We start from the raw sequence: 17,264 nt of genomic DNA, 5'->3' as shown, positions 1-17,264 counted from the left end.
ATGCTGCGGACCCGATTTCAGAAGCTCTTGATTTTCTCTTTCACATTCTTCTCGTGGTTCATTTTAGTGGAGCCATGGGTATTCGATCGTTCCTTACCGAAAAAAGAGATCTCGCCCAGGGACACCAGACTCTAGCTATTTGTCTTCATCTCCGACAGCAAGCGAAGGCAGCTCTGGACTCTCCTTGACGAGTAGATAGAATGCGCAAATCATGAAATTGGTGCATGTGTTTAAGAAGTTTGACGTTAATGGTGACGGTAAGATTTCCTATTTCGATATTGGTTTCATTATGGAAAGCTTGGGGAATCCTTGCACTGAAGAGGAACTACAGAAAATGGGCAAGGAGGCAAATGCGGATGGGGACGACTTCATCTACCTTGGTGAGTTTATCGAGATTAACACTAAGGGGTTGAATTCCGACACTTTGTTGGAGGTCCTCATGTCTTCGATTCCGCATTCAAGAATCCAACCACTCCTCCCTGTAATATAGAGGGAAGACAGATGGAAAAGCCTGAAAGGGCGACTCGGTATGGGAGGCTGCTGCGGGAGCCTATGGGGCATCAAAGGCGAAATGCAGATGCCTGTTAGGGAAGGTAGGAACTACGGAGAAAGGGAGGAAGAAGAAGAGAAAACTTACATAGATATGTGGAATGGGGCAAGAATCCATTTTTGAACTGTTATATGTTAATACAAGTTGTGTGAAAAGGGGAAGGAAAATTGTTTTATAAGTCATTCCTTGTAAGTTAATGTTGTTACATATCAAGTAGGATTTTAGAAAGGTACATATAGATAGAAGAAGTACTTTTAACATGACTTTAAAAAAAATTACAAAATTTGGAAGAGTTTCTATCATGCCCAATATCGTACAAGTTAGATATTGGGGCATGACAGGTTGGTATCAGAGTGAGAGACGATGAAAAGATTACAATAGAGAAGGAAGGAGAGGAGTGGAAATGTAAAGGAAGAGCAAGAGGAGTCCAAATCCAAAATCATCTTTTCCCTTTTTTGCAACGTTCCTTTCAAATTTCACAATTTTTTTCCTTCTTCTTATAGTTATTTTCCCTTATGGTTGACTTAATTGATATTGGTGTAAATTTCTTGATGGATTGTTGAATCATTGTGTATGATTTAAAAAATTTCTTGATAGATTTTCAAATTATTCTTATTTTGAGTATGAATCAAAGAGGGTTCTTTGTGGTAAGTGATATAACTTCTTTTTTTATATGATTAGACTTGCCCACAATGTGAAGGATATGAGTCCTTGTTGATAAATGTTTTTGCTAAGTTTTATTTGAGCATGAATTGAAGAGGGGACTTTTATGCAATGAAAATTGACATCATATGCACTAATAACAATTGAAATATAACATCTATTATAACATAATAATGTATATTTGATACAGGCGAGAATATTTGATGCGGGTACATATTCGGATCCTTAATTGGATCCGGGGTAAATAGTCGGATCCTTAGTCAGAGTCGAATCCATAGGGTTTAGGGTTTTTGGTTGTGGAATGATATTTCGAATCGATTTAGAGAATTTCTCTACGATTTCAGGGCGGATTTCTTGCGTTCCTCCCGTGATTCTCAGCTTGATCCGCCTACAGGATAATCGCTATCCTGTCCGTCATCAATATTCCTACCAATCAATACCATACCCTAAAATAAAACAACATGATCACCATTATTTTACTATTTGACAAGACTTAATTTTTTATCCTTGCAATTGATCGAAAAATCAAATATGCTGTTATCCCATTACAAGAAATAAGACTTTTGGCAATGAAAAATTTGTTGGTAGAAGTTAAAAATTTTGGTGGCATAACCTTTTCTCAACAAAAAATAGGAACATTCAAGAAATCGCTAGCAAAAGGAAGGAGACGATTGTTACAGATTCAGAGCTCCACCGGAATGCTTTGAAGCACCGGCCTCCACCGCCCTCGCCCACGCCTCAACTGATCAGATCTCCTCTGCTGCCTCTTCTGCATCGCACGTATCCTCTGCTCCAACGACGACGACATCGTCGCCGACGCCAGTGCATGATGACGAACGTCCTTTTTCTCATTTTCCATCACCAGCATCAGGTGCTTCAGCTGCTGCTTCGTTAACACAATCTTCATCCTCATCACTCCGTCTTCTTCACACTGGGACACGCCGAGGCTGCCATGTACCTGCGCAATGGCGTCCAACAGATTGCTTCTCACGTTCTTCTGGCTGCGAACCCTCTGGGATGGCGGTCGAAAATCTCTTCTGCTCGACGACTTGAGCTCCATTTCTCTTTCTTTCTCTCTCTGATATCTGAGCTCTGATCTGGCCTGAGATGCCATACCCATATGCCTTGGAGTTGTATATATAGATTTAGAGCGAGTGCAGTAAGAAATCTGAATTCATCTGGGTTGAATGTATCTGAATAAAAAATCTGGTGAAGACTTATCGTAAAATGTTTTCTTTTTGATGTTAAGTAAAGAAATCTCACCTGAGCGAAGGGTGACTAACCTGAATATCTCACCGACTTTTGAAACAAAACTGCTAGGTAACGCAAAACACTAAAAAGTTACATGTTGGCAGCATCAATCGACACATATTGGATTAACTAATCCCTCCAGCGGTCAACTAATCCATTCTCATCTTCTTCATTGAGCATCTTCCCAGAGTAAACAACTGAGCTCATTGAAAAGAACAGCTTCCGTTGAACCAAATTAAGCTCCGAGGTAACGTGGATTCTCCATGTGAAGTGAAATCGAAGTCGCTTGATCTCAGGTGTTCTGCAGGGAGGATTAAAGAAATGGTGCCTCCACCGGCACCTCACATGCAAGCTGCGACAGCTACGTGCACGGAGGAGGGGAACAAACGCGTTCGTTCGAAGGAGCTGGTGGATCGGATAACTGCCTCAAGTATGTTTTGTTTAGATCCATTTTAAGGGTTACTTGAGAGACTGGACATTCTTTCAACAATAATCGAACCATAAAATATTGATCAAAGTTTGGAGTCACAGCTCAAGCTGGGAATCGTCATATCAGTTTTGGGAGAGTGATATTCCTCTGCATGATGGCCAAATCAACCAAATTTTCTGAATAAAAACATATGATTTTTTTTTCTTTTTGAGGGATTATAAACTTTGAAGAACTGTACAAAAAGTTTTTTGTATCGGATTTTAGTTTTTTTTTTTTTTTTCTACTCCTATGCCTGAAACAGCACTCATATACTGAATTTTAGAAGTTTCTATAGAATCTTCAATAGGGATGACATCGAGTCGAGCCGAACTCGAACCTGCATATGCTCGAGTAGGTTACTTAAACGAGTATCCTATATGCTCGAGTTCGGCTCGACTACTTAAATGAGCACGAACCGCTGCTCGAACTAGATCTGAAATGCTTTTGAATCAAGTTAAACCGAGCCGAGCTTGAGCTATTCGCAAACTGGCTTGGTTCGATGCCATCCCTAATCCTCGATACCATTATGGGCACCTCCGGAAAAGAGAATAAAATTCCAGTTTTATGATGATTAACTTAATTAAACTCTTGATCAGTAAAGGGCAAAGATAGGGTTGTAATTTGTATGCAAAAGAAATATTTTACTCGGGTTAATATTTGTTAAAACAACAAATCTTCACGTAATTGGGTTATATTCAATGGACCATTCATAAAACTTTGAGAAGATATTCTAAGGGTTATCTCAGTTTTGTAGCGGAAGCCAAAGATCAAGAATAATAATATTGAGAGGAGAATGTCAGCTTAGAATCCCAACCATAAGCTTTCTGGTTCATCTGCAAGGCTGTGAAGGGATTACGAGATTCGTTAACTGGTTTTATCGCATATAAAGAAGTCAGGAAACCATTAACAGACTATGAAGTGGGAAAGAGTTGGGGAAGAAAGCGTTAAGGAGTTCGTTGGTTGGAGAAACTGGCAATGCCGGTGCTTTTAATAAGCAGGTAAGGCTGGCAACCCTAATTGATTGAAGGAGCCCTGCTGTGCAAATCTTCAATATTGTTTGGTGATGTATCGATAATCTTAATTAGATCTGAAGAGACAGTGTAGCGCATTAAAATAGTTAGAAGAGACTGTAAATTCTTTGTAAAAAAGTATCTAAATTGCATCAGTATATGGGCCATTCAATCTTTCACATAATCTTATAAAATTTTTAGAAAAATAAAGAAAGATATGTAAGTGACCTTTTTCTTTTTCTTGCTTACTTCGTCCCTACCAATAGGTTTAAGAGGTCGATATGCTCTGATATACGATACTTGAGACGCTCCATGTTCAATCTTATTAATGTCAAAAATTTCTTTATCATGCTTGGGGCCAGAATAGCTCAATAGGAGTAAAGAGTCCCCATAAGCAGGGTGGCCGTGGTGACACCTGAATAAATCCAAAAGCAAGGTGGTGGCAGAGGTTGCCAACGATTCTGATTCTTTATCTCATCTTCTGCAAGAACTGATTAAATAGGGTGGGTCTCAGTCCGTGGCCATTGGGACATCCTTTCCAAAGTTATAGTTGTAGGGGTGCTTCACAGGCAAAGAATCGCTTCAGAGGTTTCAAGTTCATTAATGGTCTCCACCACCCAACTAGACTTGTCGGCAACGAAATCAATGAAGCGTTCCTGTGATTAGTGATGACTGATAAGTTAGTTCAGGAGAAGTTTTCGATTTGGTAGGTTGCGGATAAGGCTTTATCCAGTTCATCTAATGATCTCCTGTCATTCAAGGGTATAACCAGAAACATTTGGAAGAAGGGAAGATTATACAGGGGAAGGGGAGGGGTAACTCTATCTCTGAGTGTAGAGATAGAAGAGATGTAAACTGGAAGAACTAGGATTTGATAAGGATTCAATGACCTTATAATTGTTTAATTCATTATCACCATTTTACCTAAAACGGGTAAGGGGTATTTTTTGTTCTTGCACATTTATGTGCATAGATAAATGGCAATCAAATAATTTGAGAAACTAATTTAAAGAGACCGAATTGATATCTAAGTAAAATATGTCAATTCATATGATGTTAATTTCTAAGGACAACACATAAACACAAGAGATCTTAAGGGAAGGAGAGAAGAGAGGAGGAGAAACCAGAGTCCCCCCCCCCTTCTACTCCGCTCTCGATCTTGCGACTCACGAACCCGTTAACAAGTCAGTTTGCGAGCTTTTGAGCCAAACCTAGATTCAGTCGAGCTCGGCTCGTTAACTCAAACAAGGATCTAGGTATACCGAATTGAACCGAGCCGAATTTGAGCCGCTCGATTTGAAACCACCAGTACGTAAGGCTATATGATTCAACAGGAAAAAGACATAAGTGGACATAAACTAGCTTGCATAATTACAAATTTATGTAATATCTATGATATTTTTCTTATTTACTAGCCATGCCACCCCTATATACTAGGTGTCTTTTAACGTATGATATCCATTTATAAATGGGTGGGCTAGAATGAATAATCGAGTAAATTGCGGTCATATTTAAACAAACAATTCACTATAATAAAGTCTAATCATTCTTTTTTTCTCAATATGTAAGTATTAGTATTTAGTATAAACCCAAACGTAGAACCTGTTAATAAAAAATACAAGGGCATATAACTAAATATTAAAATAAAAAACATTTAATTTGTATTTCCCAATTAAGTAACCCTAACTCCCTGGTATCTAAGAATCTCGCCAATCAATTCCCCTTTACCAGAGCCAACATACCTCCCGCAGATCTCCCCATTTCTGATGAACAAAAATGTTGGCACTTCCACCACATCCATGTCTTTCAAGAACTGCATGGTGCTGTCGTTCTCGTCTCCGTTCATCCTGGCGAACACCACCGTGTCCATCTGCTTCGAGAGCTTAACCACAGTTGGGTACACCTTCACGCAGGGTCCGCAGTTCTTCAGCCCCACGTCGAGAACAATCAGCTTTCCGTCCTTCTTGTGGTCCTCGATCAGTTTCTCGACGTCCTCCCGGCGGTGCAGCTGGACGACTGCCGAGTGGTTGTCCCCGTAGTAGAGGACGTCGCCTATCAGCTCGTCGGGGCCTATGCCTTCCTCCTCGTGTATCTTTTCCATGCTCTTGTAGAAGCTGAAGTGGGGGACCGTCTCGATCTTCTCCCTTTCGCAGAGCTGCCGCGTCTGCTCTGACTCGTCGCCCATCACTAGCAGGAACTCCACGTCGTTGCACGTCCGGCTGAGGTCCACCATGAAAGGGTAGATTTTTCGGCTGTGGTAGCTGTGGCTGGCGGCGTACTCCACCACAACGAGCTTGTTCTTTGCCTTGCGCAGGGCATTGTCAAACTCGTCGATGCTGTGGACTTGCTGCACGCGTTCGTCACTCTCCACCTTCCGGGTCCCGCTAGCGGCTGCGGCGGCCATGGGCGTGAAGCTGGGTCGCCTCATTTGCAGCCCGGCAGACCTCAGTTGACCTGATCTGGTGAGAATTGGGATAGAAGAGTAAAAAGAAGAGGAGGATGGGTCTATTTTGCAAAGATTAGAGAAGGAAGAGGGTGGTTTGGAGAGGAAATTCGTGAGAGTGAACGCCATGGAAGTGTTCGAGGATATGCGGAAGGGAATAGATGTGTTGGGTAGGCAAGGGAAGATGGATATATGGGAGAAGAAAAGGGAATGGTTGGGCTTGTTTGGAGGCGAAGGAGGCTGCAAGAGCAGAGAGAAGAGGGAGTGAGATCCGGAATATTGGACAAGAGTCGAGATGCCCAAGATACCATATCCACTCGTTTGATTTGTGGCTTACATCCTTCTACGGCAGTTTTGTATTGATTTTTTTTCATTAATATCTGCATTCTTTCGGTCTTTCTGGCTGCTAAGCTTTTTCTTCAAAAAGTTGCATTGCTTTGCCTTTTGCAAGAGAAAGAAAACGCAGTTCGTCTTTGCAATAGCACTCTAGCTTGTGCCTTCCAAGTTCCAACCAAGGATTTTTTAAAACATCTCTCCCTTATTTATAACTTAAACACAATTATTATTATTATGTCATAAAATTATATCTTAAAGCAATTGATGTACACTAGGAAACTACTTTCTAAATAACCAACTTTCATAAAAAATAAATGAACTTATTTGTAGGCATATAAATTTAATCATCAAAATTAGAACTCTGAGTAACAGTCTAGATTGTTAACATTGATCAACGATCGCTGGTCAAAATCAAAGTTCTTGACGATCAAAGCATGTGGTTTAGTCAAACAATCTGTCAATTGTCAAAATCGAAACTTTGGTCAAGATCTAAATCGGTCATTAAGATCATAACTTAATTGATGGTCAATATGGAGTGGACTGTAACTAAACCACCACCAAAATAAAATTAGAGAAGAAGCTTACCAAAGAGTCACATAAGTAAAAGAAGTGGCATATGGGTTACATGTGAGATTGTAGGAAAGCTCCATTGAAGGGGAGAGGTGACATAATTTCAAATGGATAAAATGAAGTATCATACTCTCATGGGAAGAAGAAGAAATCTTACCACATGTGTCTCTCCTCTTGCATGTGTACTTGTAAAGGCGAAGGAGAGAAAAAAGTGGGGTGGTTGAACCACGTCCACCATATTATAAATAGAGACCCCTATAGTGAAAAAGGGGATTTGTGGGGGGCCTTGCTACAAGCAAAAATCCTAGTGCAACTTTGTCCAATTCCATTAATGTTGTCATGGAGCTTACACCAAAATAGGTACTTAGTCATAATTCTATCATCCCTCCTCATACCTTTTCAAGTTAGCCTAGATCCCAATTGGATTTTTGTAGTAAATTAAGGTAGCAACAAGCAATTAACCTTGTGCTACCTTGCACTATTTTTAGAGCCATTTTTGCAATACGAGTCCAAATTTCCTCATTAAGCACCAAGTGGGGACTAGAGGAGGTTGCAGTTCACCCAATAAGTCATTCAAGGCTTAAGTCAAGTTTGTGCATGGAAATTGAATCATAGGACGAAATTAGAGATATGACCTCACATTAATTGAAGTCTTATAACTTTTCTTTGTTGTTGCACTTACGGTCATTGTGCTTCACTAACCGAATCCCTTTGAACGTCAAAACTAATAAACTCAAAATAATATCTTCTAACAAAATCCACATGCTTTCTAATATTGCCTTTGACCATCAAAGTGGGAGTGTTTTGAGGTTTTTTATTTGGGTTAATTAGTCTTCACCCTTCTAAGAAATATTAAAATTACTTTCACTCCCTTGTGAAAAATAAATTACTTTCATCCCACCTTATTTCAAAGTTTGTCTTGTTCAACTCATTTTTCTTTTATCAACTAAAATTGTCCCTAAATTTAAGAGTTTCAATTATTTTTCAAATAAAAGACATACCAATGGGGTACTCCACATTTGTTTCCAATAGGAGTTGGAAGGAGGGGGTGAGAGGGGGGCCTCCTCCTCATTGCATAGATAGGGAAGGAGGCCTTATTTCCCCTACCCACAATTGTGCATAGAGGGAACGCTTGAGTTTGGGAACTTCCCACCTTACCCTATTGCCCTTCCTCCTCAATAGTAGAAGTGGAGCAAGAAGGGAAGCTCCTAGCCTCCATTCCATAGGATAGAAGAGAGGAGGAGAGAAAAAGGAGAACGGTCTCTCCTTTTTGGTTTGAGAGGGTGCAACAATGCCCCTTCCATTAGTCCATCCAAGAAAATTGGGGAGTGTTGGGGGTGACCTCTTCCCCTCCTTTGTGTGTGTGTGTGTGTGTATGTAGAGGGGGCCACCCGTCCTCTATTTATACACAACAAGAGCAAGGGAGGAGCTCCCTTTGCAGAAAAAAGAGAGAAATGTTATTTCTCTTGTAAACTACTTTATCATTATAGTGAGTTATTGCAGCGATGTAAGACAGGATATAGTATCATCGTGAGGTAAACCTGTATAAATATTGTGTTTTCGTGTTTGATTATTTCTTCTTATGCGATTATTATTGCTCTCATTTGTATTAAATTAGGGCGTCTAATTCCTAACATGAGGGACGGGGAGAAGAGATGAACCCTCCTTTTAGAAATAATTAGAATATATTATAAATTTAAAAGGGTAGTTTAATATTTTTATTGAGTTGTTCTAATAGTGCGAATTCATTAATACCTATTAGATTATAATTATAAGACCATATTCTAAAATACAACATCTAAACATGTGGAACACTTTGTTTGCCACTCCTATATATCGGATAACTTTTTGGCTAGTAATTCATAATGTGTGGAGCCAGAATTGTCGAAAGGGCACAAATAGAAATAGGGCACGGGGAACAAAATACACAAGTTTCCAAATGGGTAACCTTAGGTCCAAATTCATCCTAAATATGAGAATGTCTTTTCTAAGTAATAAACATATAATTTTTAAATTCTTGGTTCAATGCAAAACTAATGTACAAAAATTGGATGATAGATGCATTTACCTATTTTCACAAGGACAAACTTACTAAGCAGATAGAGACCGATTGAGGTTGTTAAGGATGTGCATGACTTACCTAAGAAAGAATTAGGGCAACCTACTTGAGAATCTTTTTGTAACATTTATTGCAGTATGCAATTCTCTAACCTAAATTAATAAAAGCAAAGCCAAACTATACATTTGCTACTGTTGGTAGTTCATTTTTCATCGACTTGAACCATGTAAATTTCGTATATGTTTTGTTCTTTTTTCTTTTGTCGAAGGATGAGATTTTGGGAACTTGTGTAATTTGGGATTACACTAGTTTGGGCCAAAAGGAACCCCTGAAGAGTTCCAATTGGATAATGATTTTTCCGAGTAAGAGTTCTTGTGCGGTGAATATCATTTTTTGTGTTATGTGTGGTGAATGTTTTTTGTTTGAACTACGAGTGGACCAATTGAAAATCCCTAAAACCTTGTAATACCTTCTTTATTGGAAAGCTACTCCTATGATGTTTTTCTAATTGACATGACTCAATCAAACATGCAAAACTATTGGTGTAAACATGGTTTTGAGTACATGTGATGAAGAGGCTTGTTATGCAACAAGGTTATGCCCTCCTCCAACCTTCATCTTGAAGTCCTAGAAAACACAAATAAACCAAAAGAAAGTTATGGACCAATTTAGTTATTTGCTAAGTTGACTAACTAAAATCAAATTAACAAGAAATCTTAGGGGTATATAGAACAAATTGAAGAGATTCTAAGAAGGAAGCTTGAACTTGACCCTCTAGAGGTACCCTAAATTGAGAGCCATATTTAAGGGTGACTAGAACTAAAAGAGTTTGAATGCCGAATTGAAGAGAAAAACTTGGAAAGTTGAGGCACATGATTGAGCAAGGGAAGTGTTGCTTTCATGTACTTAGGACGAGGAGCACTAGTAGTAGCACTTGAATCTTCTTTAGCCAAATTGGTCTAGAGGGTTTACCAAACTTTTCCCAACACTTATATAAGTAGATGATTTGTTTCCGGCCTTGGCCTCTCCCTCGGCCTTCGCCTTTGGACTTGAAGTTGGTAATTCTTTGGATAAATTGAGTTGAGGAGATGGAATTTAGGGTAGAAAACTCGCCTTTTATAGTCGATAAAGGAACAACTTCCTTGGCCTTCATCACTTGTGATACAACATCGTTCAACACAACCTTCTTTTTGCTTGCAAGAATTTGAGCTAAGATAGCTTCATACTCTGGTCCAAGTCCTTGAAGAAATCAATTAACCCAAATGTTTCTTTTTAATTATAGATAAATGTGAGATTATCTTAACACCCTTCTTACAGTTTTTGTGGGTAATTTTATTGGTCAAAGAATATGGCTCACGAAACCAGCACAAAGAGGAGAGAAGGTGGGATTAAGAGCAGGGACAGCGATAATGGCTCCCCTCACCGGATCTCCACCACATCACATGTCACGTGCTAATACAAACAAGCCCTGCGACGAGAGTCTTCCCTGTCTCTCTGGTCCCCCGTCTTCGATTCAGAAAACTCGGTGAAATTAACAAAAACCCACGTCTCCCGCTGTCAACCCATCTTTTAATAATCTTGAAACCACACGCTGTCGCCCCATTTTTGTAACTAAATTCTAATATTTTCAGCTCTGTTGGCCATCGATTCAGTTCGTGCATGAAGGACAGAGGAGGGATACATGGAAGACAATGAATCAGAGACAACTAAGAGGGCTTGGACAGGGCATGTGCCTGACACCGAGGCATGTTTTTTGCTCGCGCTCAAAGCAACAAAATACAAAGAAGAGCCCCACTAGGCTACTGCTACTATGTTTCTGCTTCTGTGGCAGCAGAGAGAGAGAGAGTTTGAAGTGTGAACGAAATACCCCATTGAATGCGCTCAGTTGGGTTTGGAGCTCGTGCGCTTCAAATTTCAAACGTTCTACTTCCACCCACGAGAGGGAAAAGGGAAAGCGAAAGAGGGTAATTGAAAAGATCCTAAAATTTTACAGGAGAGAGATTTAAAGTTGCTCATCACAGAAACGACAAAATCAGGTGTGGTTTTATCTGAGAGTTTGATGAAATCGATTCAACATTAGAGGGTGAGAGAAGAAGAAGAAGAGGATTTTTCACTTTTCTGTGGCAGAAAAAAATAATGAAGCGATCTAGTAAACATAAAATTAGAGGAGTTTTCGAATTGCCATCCATCAGATACTTAGAAAGAAAAAAGAAAAAGAAAAAGAAGAAAAATTCAGCGCCAATTCCATCTTGCCCCAGTACAGCAAAACCCAGAAGCAAAATAACATAAATAAACCTGCAAAGAAAAAATGGAAAATGGAAACGCAAAAAAAGAAGAAGAAGAAAAAAACACTCCTACCTTCTTTCTTCTCTGGCCAGGTGGGGGGTGTTGTGGGAAGTCTGTCAAGAAACGGGCTTTCTGCAGAGGATCATGTGCATCGGGGTGAAGATTCCCGTCTCGCCACCGCGCGTCAAATGCTCGGCGGTCTTGAACAGCATCTCGTGAACATCCACCACCCCCTTGGGCGCAATGCGGAGCGCCGCCAACACCGTCACCACCAGATGATTCCTCCAGTAAGCAATTCTCCCCATCTTTAGCCTCCTCCACCACTCTCCCGCCGGCGGCTTCGCCAAATCCCTCTCTTGAACCACTTCAAACCCTACCATCTTCGCAATCTCCGCAATCTGATCGTAGCTCCTCAGTCCCGGTAACGCGTCGCCCCGCTCGATCCCCTGTATGATTTCAACGTGCTCGGGGTTGTCCGCCCTGTACTTGACCGTCGTCACCCACTCGTAGGAGACGTACATGGCGCCGGGCTTCAACACCCGGTAGATCTCGGCGTAGACCTCCTCGAGGAGGGGCGCATGGCAAGTCGCCTCGATCGAGTAAGCCCCATCAAAAGAGGAATCTTGAAAAGGCATTTGGAGAAAGTTGCCACAGACTACCTCGCAGAGGGAGTCAAGACCGGCCTTCTTGTTGTGCGCCCTCGAGCGGCTGACCTGGTACTCATTGATAGTGATCCCGACGACGTGCGCCTGGGAATGGGCCGCGATGGCCCGCATGGGTCCCCCGACGCCGCATCCGACGTCGAGAATGCGCGCACCGGCAGGGACGGATAGGAGATCGACGGCCATCTCCTCGTGGAGACGAGTGGCATCCTTGTGAGATTTATCGGGGACGGAAGGGGAGAAGTGGAAGCTCTGCCCCCAGCCCCACTCGTAGATATCCGTAACCAGATTGTAGAAGGTGTCAACAAAGTGGGGAACCTTGTCCGCCGTTTCGATCTCTTTCGGACGCCGGAAAAAGGACCAATACTGTTTGTACTTGTCCTGAACCTTCTCCCTGGAGATTGAACCCCCAGAGAGATCCACCGCCCGCTTCCCCTTCTGCTCCGCCGAGCCCAAGACGCAGACGAACCAATAGAGGCCCCCAGCGAGGAGCGCCCCCGTGCAGAAGAGCGCCACCGAGTCCACCATTGCCACTGCTACCCACCAGAGAAGAAGAGAAGACAGCGAAGGAGAGAGAGGAAAGCAAAGTCCTAAATACAGAGTCGTCAGCCGTTGATTTCTCTTTCTTTAATCCACGTCACGATGGAGGGTCACCGTGAAGCCCGTAAAAAGCTCTCTTACAAGAAAAACGCTAAACTCCCTCCTCCGTTCCCACTTTAAACTTTAAGCACCCAAGCGCTATAATGCGCAGCGATGCGAAACAACTAAACATCGTACCCTGTCTGACTAATCATAACCGTCCAATCGATCCCAAGCCGACCGTACCATACGGAACTCCCATTATTGAGAGAATTAAATCACCAGGTGCGTACGTAGCACCAGGTGCGTACGTAGCACCTGGTGCTTTCTAACACCGCCGAGAATTTTAAATCCAATCTAAAGAGAAGTCGCGAAAAAAATCCTTTTGTTTTTCGGGCTCGAAAAGGGAATAAGATTCCTGAAACTGATCCGACGGTCAAGATCTGTCCAGGTGATTTGTCACGTTGCCTGGATTTGAGACCCTTTACCTCCTGCCTCCGGATCGCTCGCTGGAAACAGACACCACATGCTGACCACATAATCGACACTACATCTCTGCCCTCGTTTCACTTTTGTTTTACGAAACTGCCACTGCCATGCAAGATATTTTGTGGGGCCTATCCACTTAAGCTAGCAACCAGAAGAGAAAAATTAAGTATCAATGGAGATGGATGATTAGAGGGAGTGAGGACGAATAATATTTGTTTTAGTTGATTGGAAGGATTAGGGAGAGGGGATTTGAGCTGATAAGATTGATGAAGAAGGAAGCATCCTACAAATCAGCCAAAACAATCCGCACAAGAAGAGTTTTGTGCCCATTAGAAAAGGAAGGCCGGCAGATGGTATACTTGTGCACCCTTTGAGTTCATTTAAGATTCCAGAAATCCATTCTAAGGGAGTGTTACCCCTAGTCAAATACACAACTCTCCCCCTTGCAAATCTGTGAAAGCCGTGAGAGAAAAAACAAAAGGGAGAAGAGACCTTCCCTCCTCTTTCACATGGCTGATCGAAGAGAAACAAAGGTAGGGACAACACGAGGGTGGTGGATTAGAGAGTAGAAAAATCTTTCTATATTTACATTGACGGAGACGAGATCAATTTATAGATTATAAAGAGATTAAACCAAGGAGAAGATAAACATTACACTGAGGATAAGAGTTATCCTCGAGCATTGACATTATAGTAGGATACGTATCCTTTAAGGTTACGTTCTATCCTTTATCTCTATCATGCCCCTGCAAGATAGAGTTCCGAGAGGAAAACCTAATATTGGTCTTCAAGAAGAGGAAGTGTGTTCACTGAAGCGATTTAATGAGAGCATCAACGAATTGATCAACAAATGAGACATATGATTGCGACCTAGGTAAACAAGATAAGCATATGTGAAAGTAAAATTATCCCTATTTCCTGCGCAATCAACTTCAAAGAATACATGGATAGACAAAAAAAATTATCGATGTAGGACAATATCATAATCCAAAGTCTCTCAAATCGCTTGATAACATCCCAATGGTCAATAGCAAGGTAATGCATACACTAAGATAACTTATTTATCGCATAGACAATGTCAGGGCACATAAGAGACGAGTATTGGAGATTACCAACAACAATCCGATATTCAGATGGATGAGAGAGTGTCGTGCCAGAATGAAGTGTGAGTGTAGATGATGAGGCAAGAGGTGTAGTTACATGCTTTATATTTGTCATACGTGTGCGAGCTAGTAGATCAGAAATATACCAACGTTGAGACAAAAGTAAGGCTTGAGAATGATGAACAACTTCAATGTCGAGAAAGTAAGTCAAGAAGCCTAGATCATTGAGTGAAAATTGCTGAGCAAAAAGATGGATGAACGTTGCAATAGCTTGATCATTGTCTCCTATAATAATGATGTCATCCACATACCAAAATATACAACACAATACCACATGTGTGAGAGATAAATAGTGAGAAGTTTGCATGAGAGTAAGCGAAGCCTGAGGTGATAAAGAATTGGTTCAACACATGATACCAAGCACATATAGTTTCCTTGAGACCATAAATAACGTGGGAATGTTTGCAGACATGATAGGGATGATCACGATCAATGAAGCCCAGTGGTTATGCCATAAAAACATCATCAAACAGGGTACCTTGGATAAACACAATATTTACTTCAAGTTATTGATGTGAGCAACCACGACTTACAACAAGGCTAAGAACAATGCAAATAGTGATAGGCTTGACAACGGGACTAAACATGTCTTGATAATCAATCTCAGGGCTCTGATGAAACCCCTTGGAAACTAAGCGAGTCTTGTACCTATCAATAGATCCATCAGATAGATATTTAATACAAAAAATCTATTTGCAACCAACCAGATTCTACAAAGGATCCAAGGAAAGATGTTCACATGTTGCATTCCAAATAAGAGCATCATACTCATCAAACATAGCCTAATGCCACTTGGGATTGGTGAGGACTTGAGTCACGGTTGTAGGTTCACGATTGACAAATGGAGAGAGTTGAGTTGTGAGGTTCAATTTGTTGATGGGTTTATTAATGTTGTTTTTTTTTTTTTTTGTAATAATAACAAGGGGAGTGGAAGGAGAGGGGTTGGAAGCAAGTAGGGAAGGTAGGTGTGGGTCAGTCAATGAGGGAGGTGTTGGAGGGGAGAGTGGGATTAGGTGGGAGGTCTTGTATGGAGCTTGTAGAGGGCATAGAGGTCGTAGATGTGGTTGATGTGCCAAAAACTAGAAGGAAAGACACAGAGGACCACCAGTGAGAGAGTGTGTCAAATGAAACACAGTCAAGGTGAGACTGAAGAATAGTGAAGGTGAAGATAGACTCAACAAATTTAACATAACGTGACTTATAAAGACGAGAGGTGGTGGGTTCAAAACATAGATAAACACTTTGAGTGATAGAATACCTAAGAAAGACACAAGGAGATGAACGAGGAGTGAATTTGTGGAAGGAGTATGGCCTGAGCCACGAATAACAGAGACAACCAAAACTTCGAAGTTTAGACTAGTTAGGAGGAATGCCAAAAAGTTTGGCATATGGAGAAATAAGATTAAATGTTGTTGAAACTAAGGATTCCTTGATGTATAATCACAATATAAGAAGATTAGGGGTGAGAGGAAGAAGAAGAGTTGTGGAGAGAAGGTTTTAGGAGGAGAAGAGGAAGAGTGGAGAATTTGGAGAAAAGAGGAAGAAGGTTTGGGTAATAAACTTGTCTAAACTCTCCCCCTTAAGTTGTATTTATAGATATCAAAAGTATAAATATTACAATAATACTTTTCACCCTAGTAAGAGTGAATAAGAGATATAAATCAGAAACTAATTATATCAGTGTCATCTTTATGAGATGACTCTTTATTTATCAACATGCCACCATTGTGTGGACCTATGGGCTTTCTCCTTGGTATATGGGCTTGAGCCCATCTTCCACACACTTGGATGTGTGGGCTTGGGTGGGCCCATCTTCCAACCCTCCCCCTTAAGCTGGGGGGTGAGAGACATCATAAACGTCCAACTTGTTATAAATGGTGTATAGGATATTCCCGTATAAAATGGCAGTCCACCATATCTTCCAACAAGCGTGAAAGTAGGTAGACGATTGATGAGATAGACAGTAGTGAAGAATGCATATGACTAGTAAGATAGAGGTATGAATGCATGAGAAAGAAGAGACAGACTTGTTTCAACAATATGATGATGTCGTCGTTCGGAATACCCATTGTGTCTAGGGGCATGTGGAGGGGGTGTGAGATGAGAAATTCAATTATGAGCCAAAAAGGAGGACATAGTTGTACACCCCCCCCCCCCCCCCCCCCCCCCTCCATTATCATATATCAAAACTTTGTTTTAATTCATTTACCAAAGAATTTTCAACAAGAGATTTAAACTAGACAAATATATCAAACACTTGAGATTTTCTTTTGAGAGGGTAAAACCAAATATACTTTGTAAAGTGATTGAAAAAAATAACATAATATTTGAAATCATCAATAGAAGAAATATGAGAGGTCCATACATCCGAGAAAATAATATCGAGAGGGGAAAAAGAGACAAGAGATGAGTGGTAGAATGGTAATTTGTGACTCTTATTGCATTGACAAGAATTACAAATGAAATTAAAATCAGAGGCGATAAATCTAACTGAAAAATAGAAATAATGTGCCTTATAATTAAAGAAGACAGATGACCTAAGCAATGATACCATGCAGACGAAGTGGTCTTGACACTAGAAAATATTACTAACGAGGAAGGTTGGGTTGTAGATGACGACCCCTTGTACAAGCCATTCTTAGTTCAACCCTGAAAAAAGTGTTGCCCCCATGCAAAGATCTTTCGCAAGAAAAGTTGTCGGAAAAAAATCATTGGAAGTGAGATTAGATTGACA

General features: G+C 40.9%; 2 protein-coding genes across 2 annotated transcripts; both read right to left on the bottom strand.

Annotated features, from left to right (window-relative positions):
- Window positions 1-5,488: 5,488 nt before the first annotated feature.
- On the bottom strand, window positions 5,489-6,680 carry LOC137939214 (thioredoxin-like protein CDSP32, chloroplastic). The gene has a single exon (XM_068784440.1). The coding sequence runs from the start codon at window positions 6,513-6,515 to the stop codon at window positions 5,616-5,618; it is 900 nt and encodes a 299-aa protein (XP_068640541.1). The 5' UTR covers window positions 6,516-6,680; the 3' UTR covers window positions 5,489-5,615.
- Window positions 6,681-9,813: 3,133 nt separating this feature from the next.
- LOC137939152 (24-methylenesterol C-methyltransferase 2-like) lies at window positions 9,814-12,873 on the bottom strand. Its single transcript, XM_068784359.1, has 2 exons — window positions 11,710-12,873; window positions 9,814-9,978 (listed from the first exon to the last, which is right to left on the bottom strand). Exon 1 carries the CDS (start codon window positions 12,825-12,827, stop codon window positions 11,754-11,756), a length of 1,074 nt encoding a protein of 357 aa, XP_068640460.1. The 5' UTR covers window positions 12,828-12,873; the 3' UTR covers window positions 9,814-9,978; window positions 11,710-11,753.
- Between the last annotated feature and the right edge of the window lie 4,391 nt (window positions 12,874-17,264).

This window comes from Aristolochia californica, unplaced genomic scaffold (assembly GCF_029961685.1).
Source record: "Aristolochia californica isolate CCGP_79_NKW_82.1479 unplaced genomic scaffold, dmAriCali1.0.hap1 SCAF_8, whole genome shotgun sequence".
NCBI classification, from domain to species: domain Eukaryota; kingdom Viridiplantae; phylum Streptophyta; class Magnoliopsida; order Piperales; family Aristolochiaceae; genus Aristolochia; species Aristolochia californica.
Note: the sequence above shows the minus strand (reverse complement) of the source record. Positions and strands in the feature narration are given on the sequence as shown.

What these genes read in the sequence shown, in the direction of transcription:
- LOC137939214 (XM_068784440.1), bottom strand. Translation starts at nt 6,515, where the DNA reads ATGGCGTTCACTCTCACGAATTTCCTCTCCAAACCACCCTCTTCCTTC.
- LOC137939152 (XM_068784359.1), bottom strand. Translation starts at nt 12,827, where the DNA reads ATGGTGGACTCGGTGGCGCTCTTCTGCACGGGGGCGCTCCTCGCTGGG.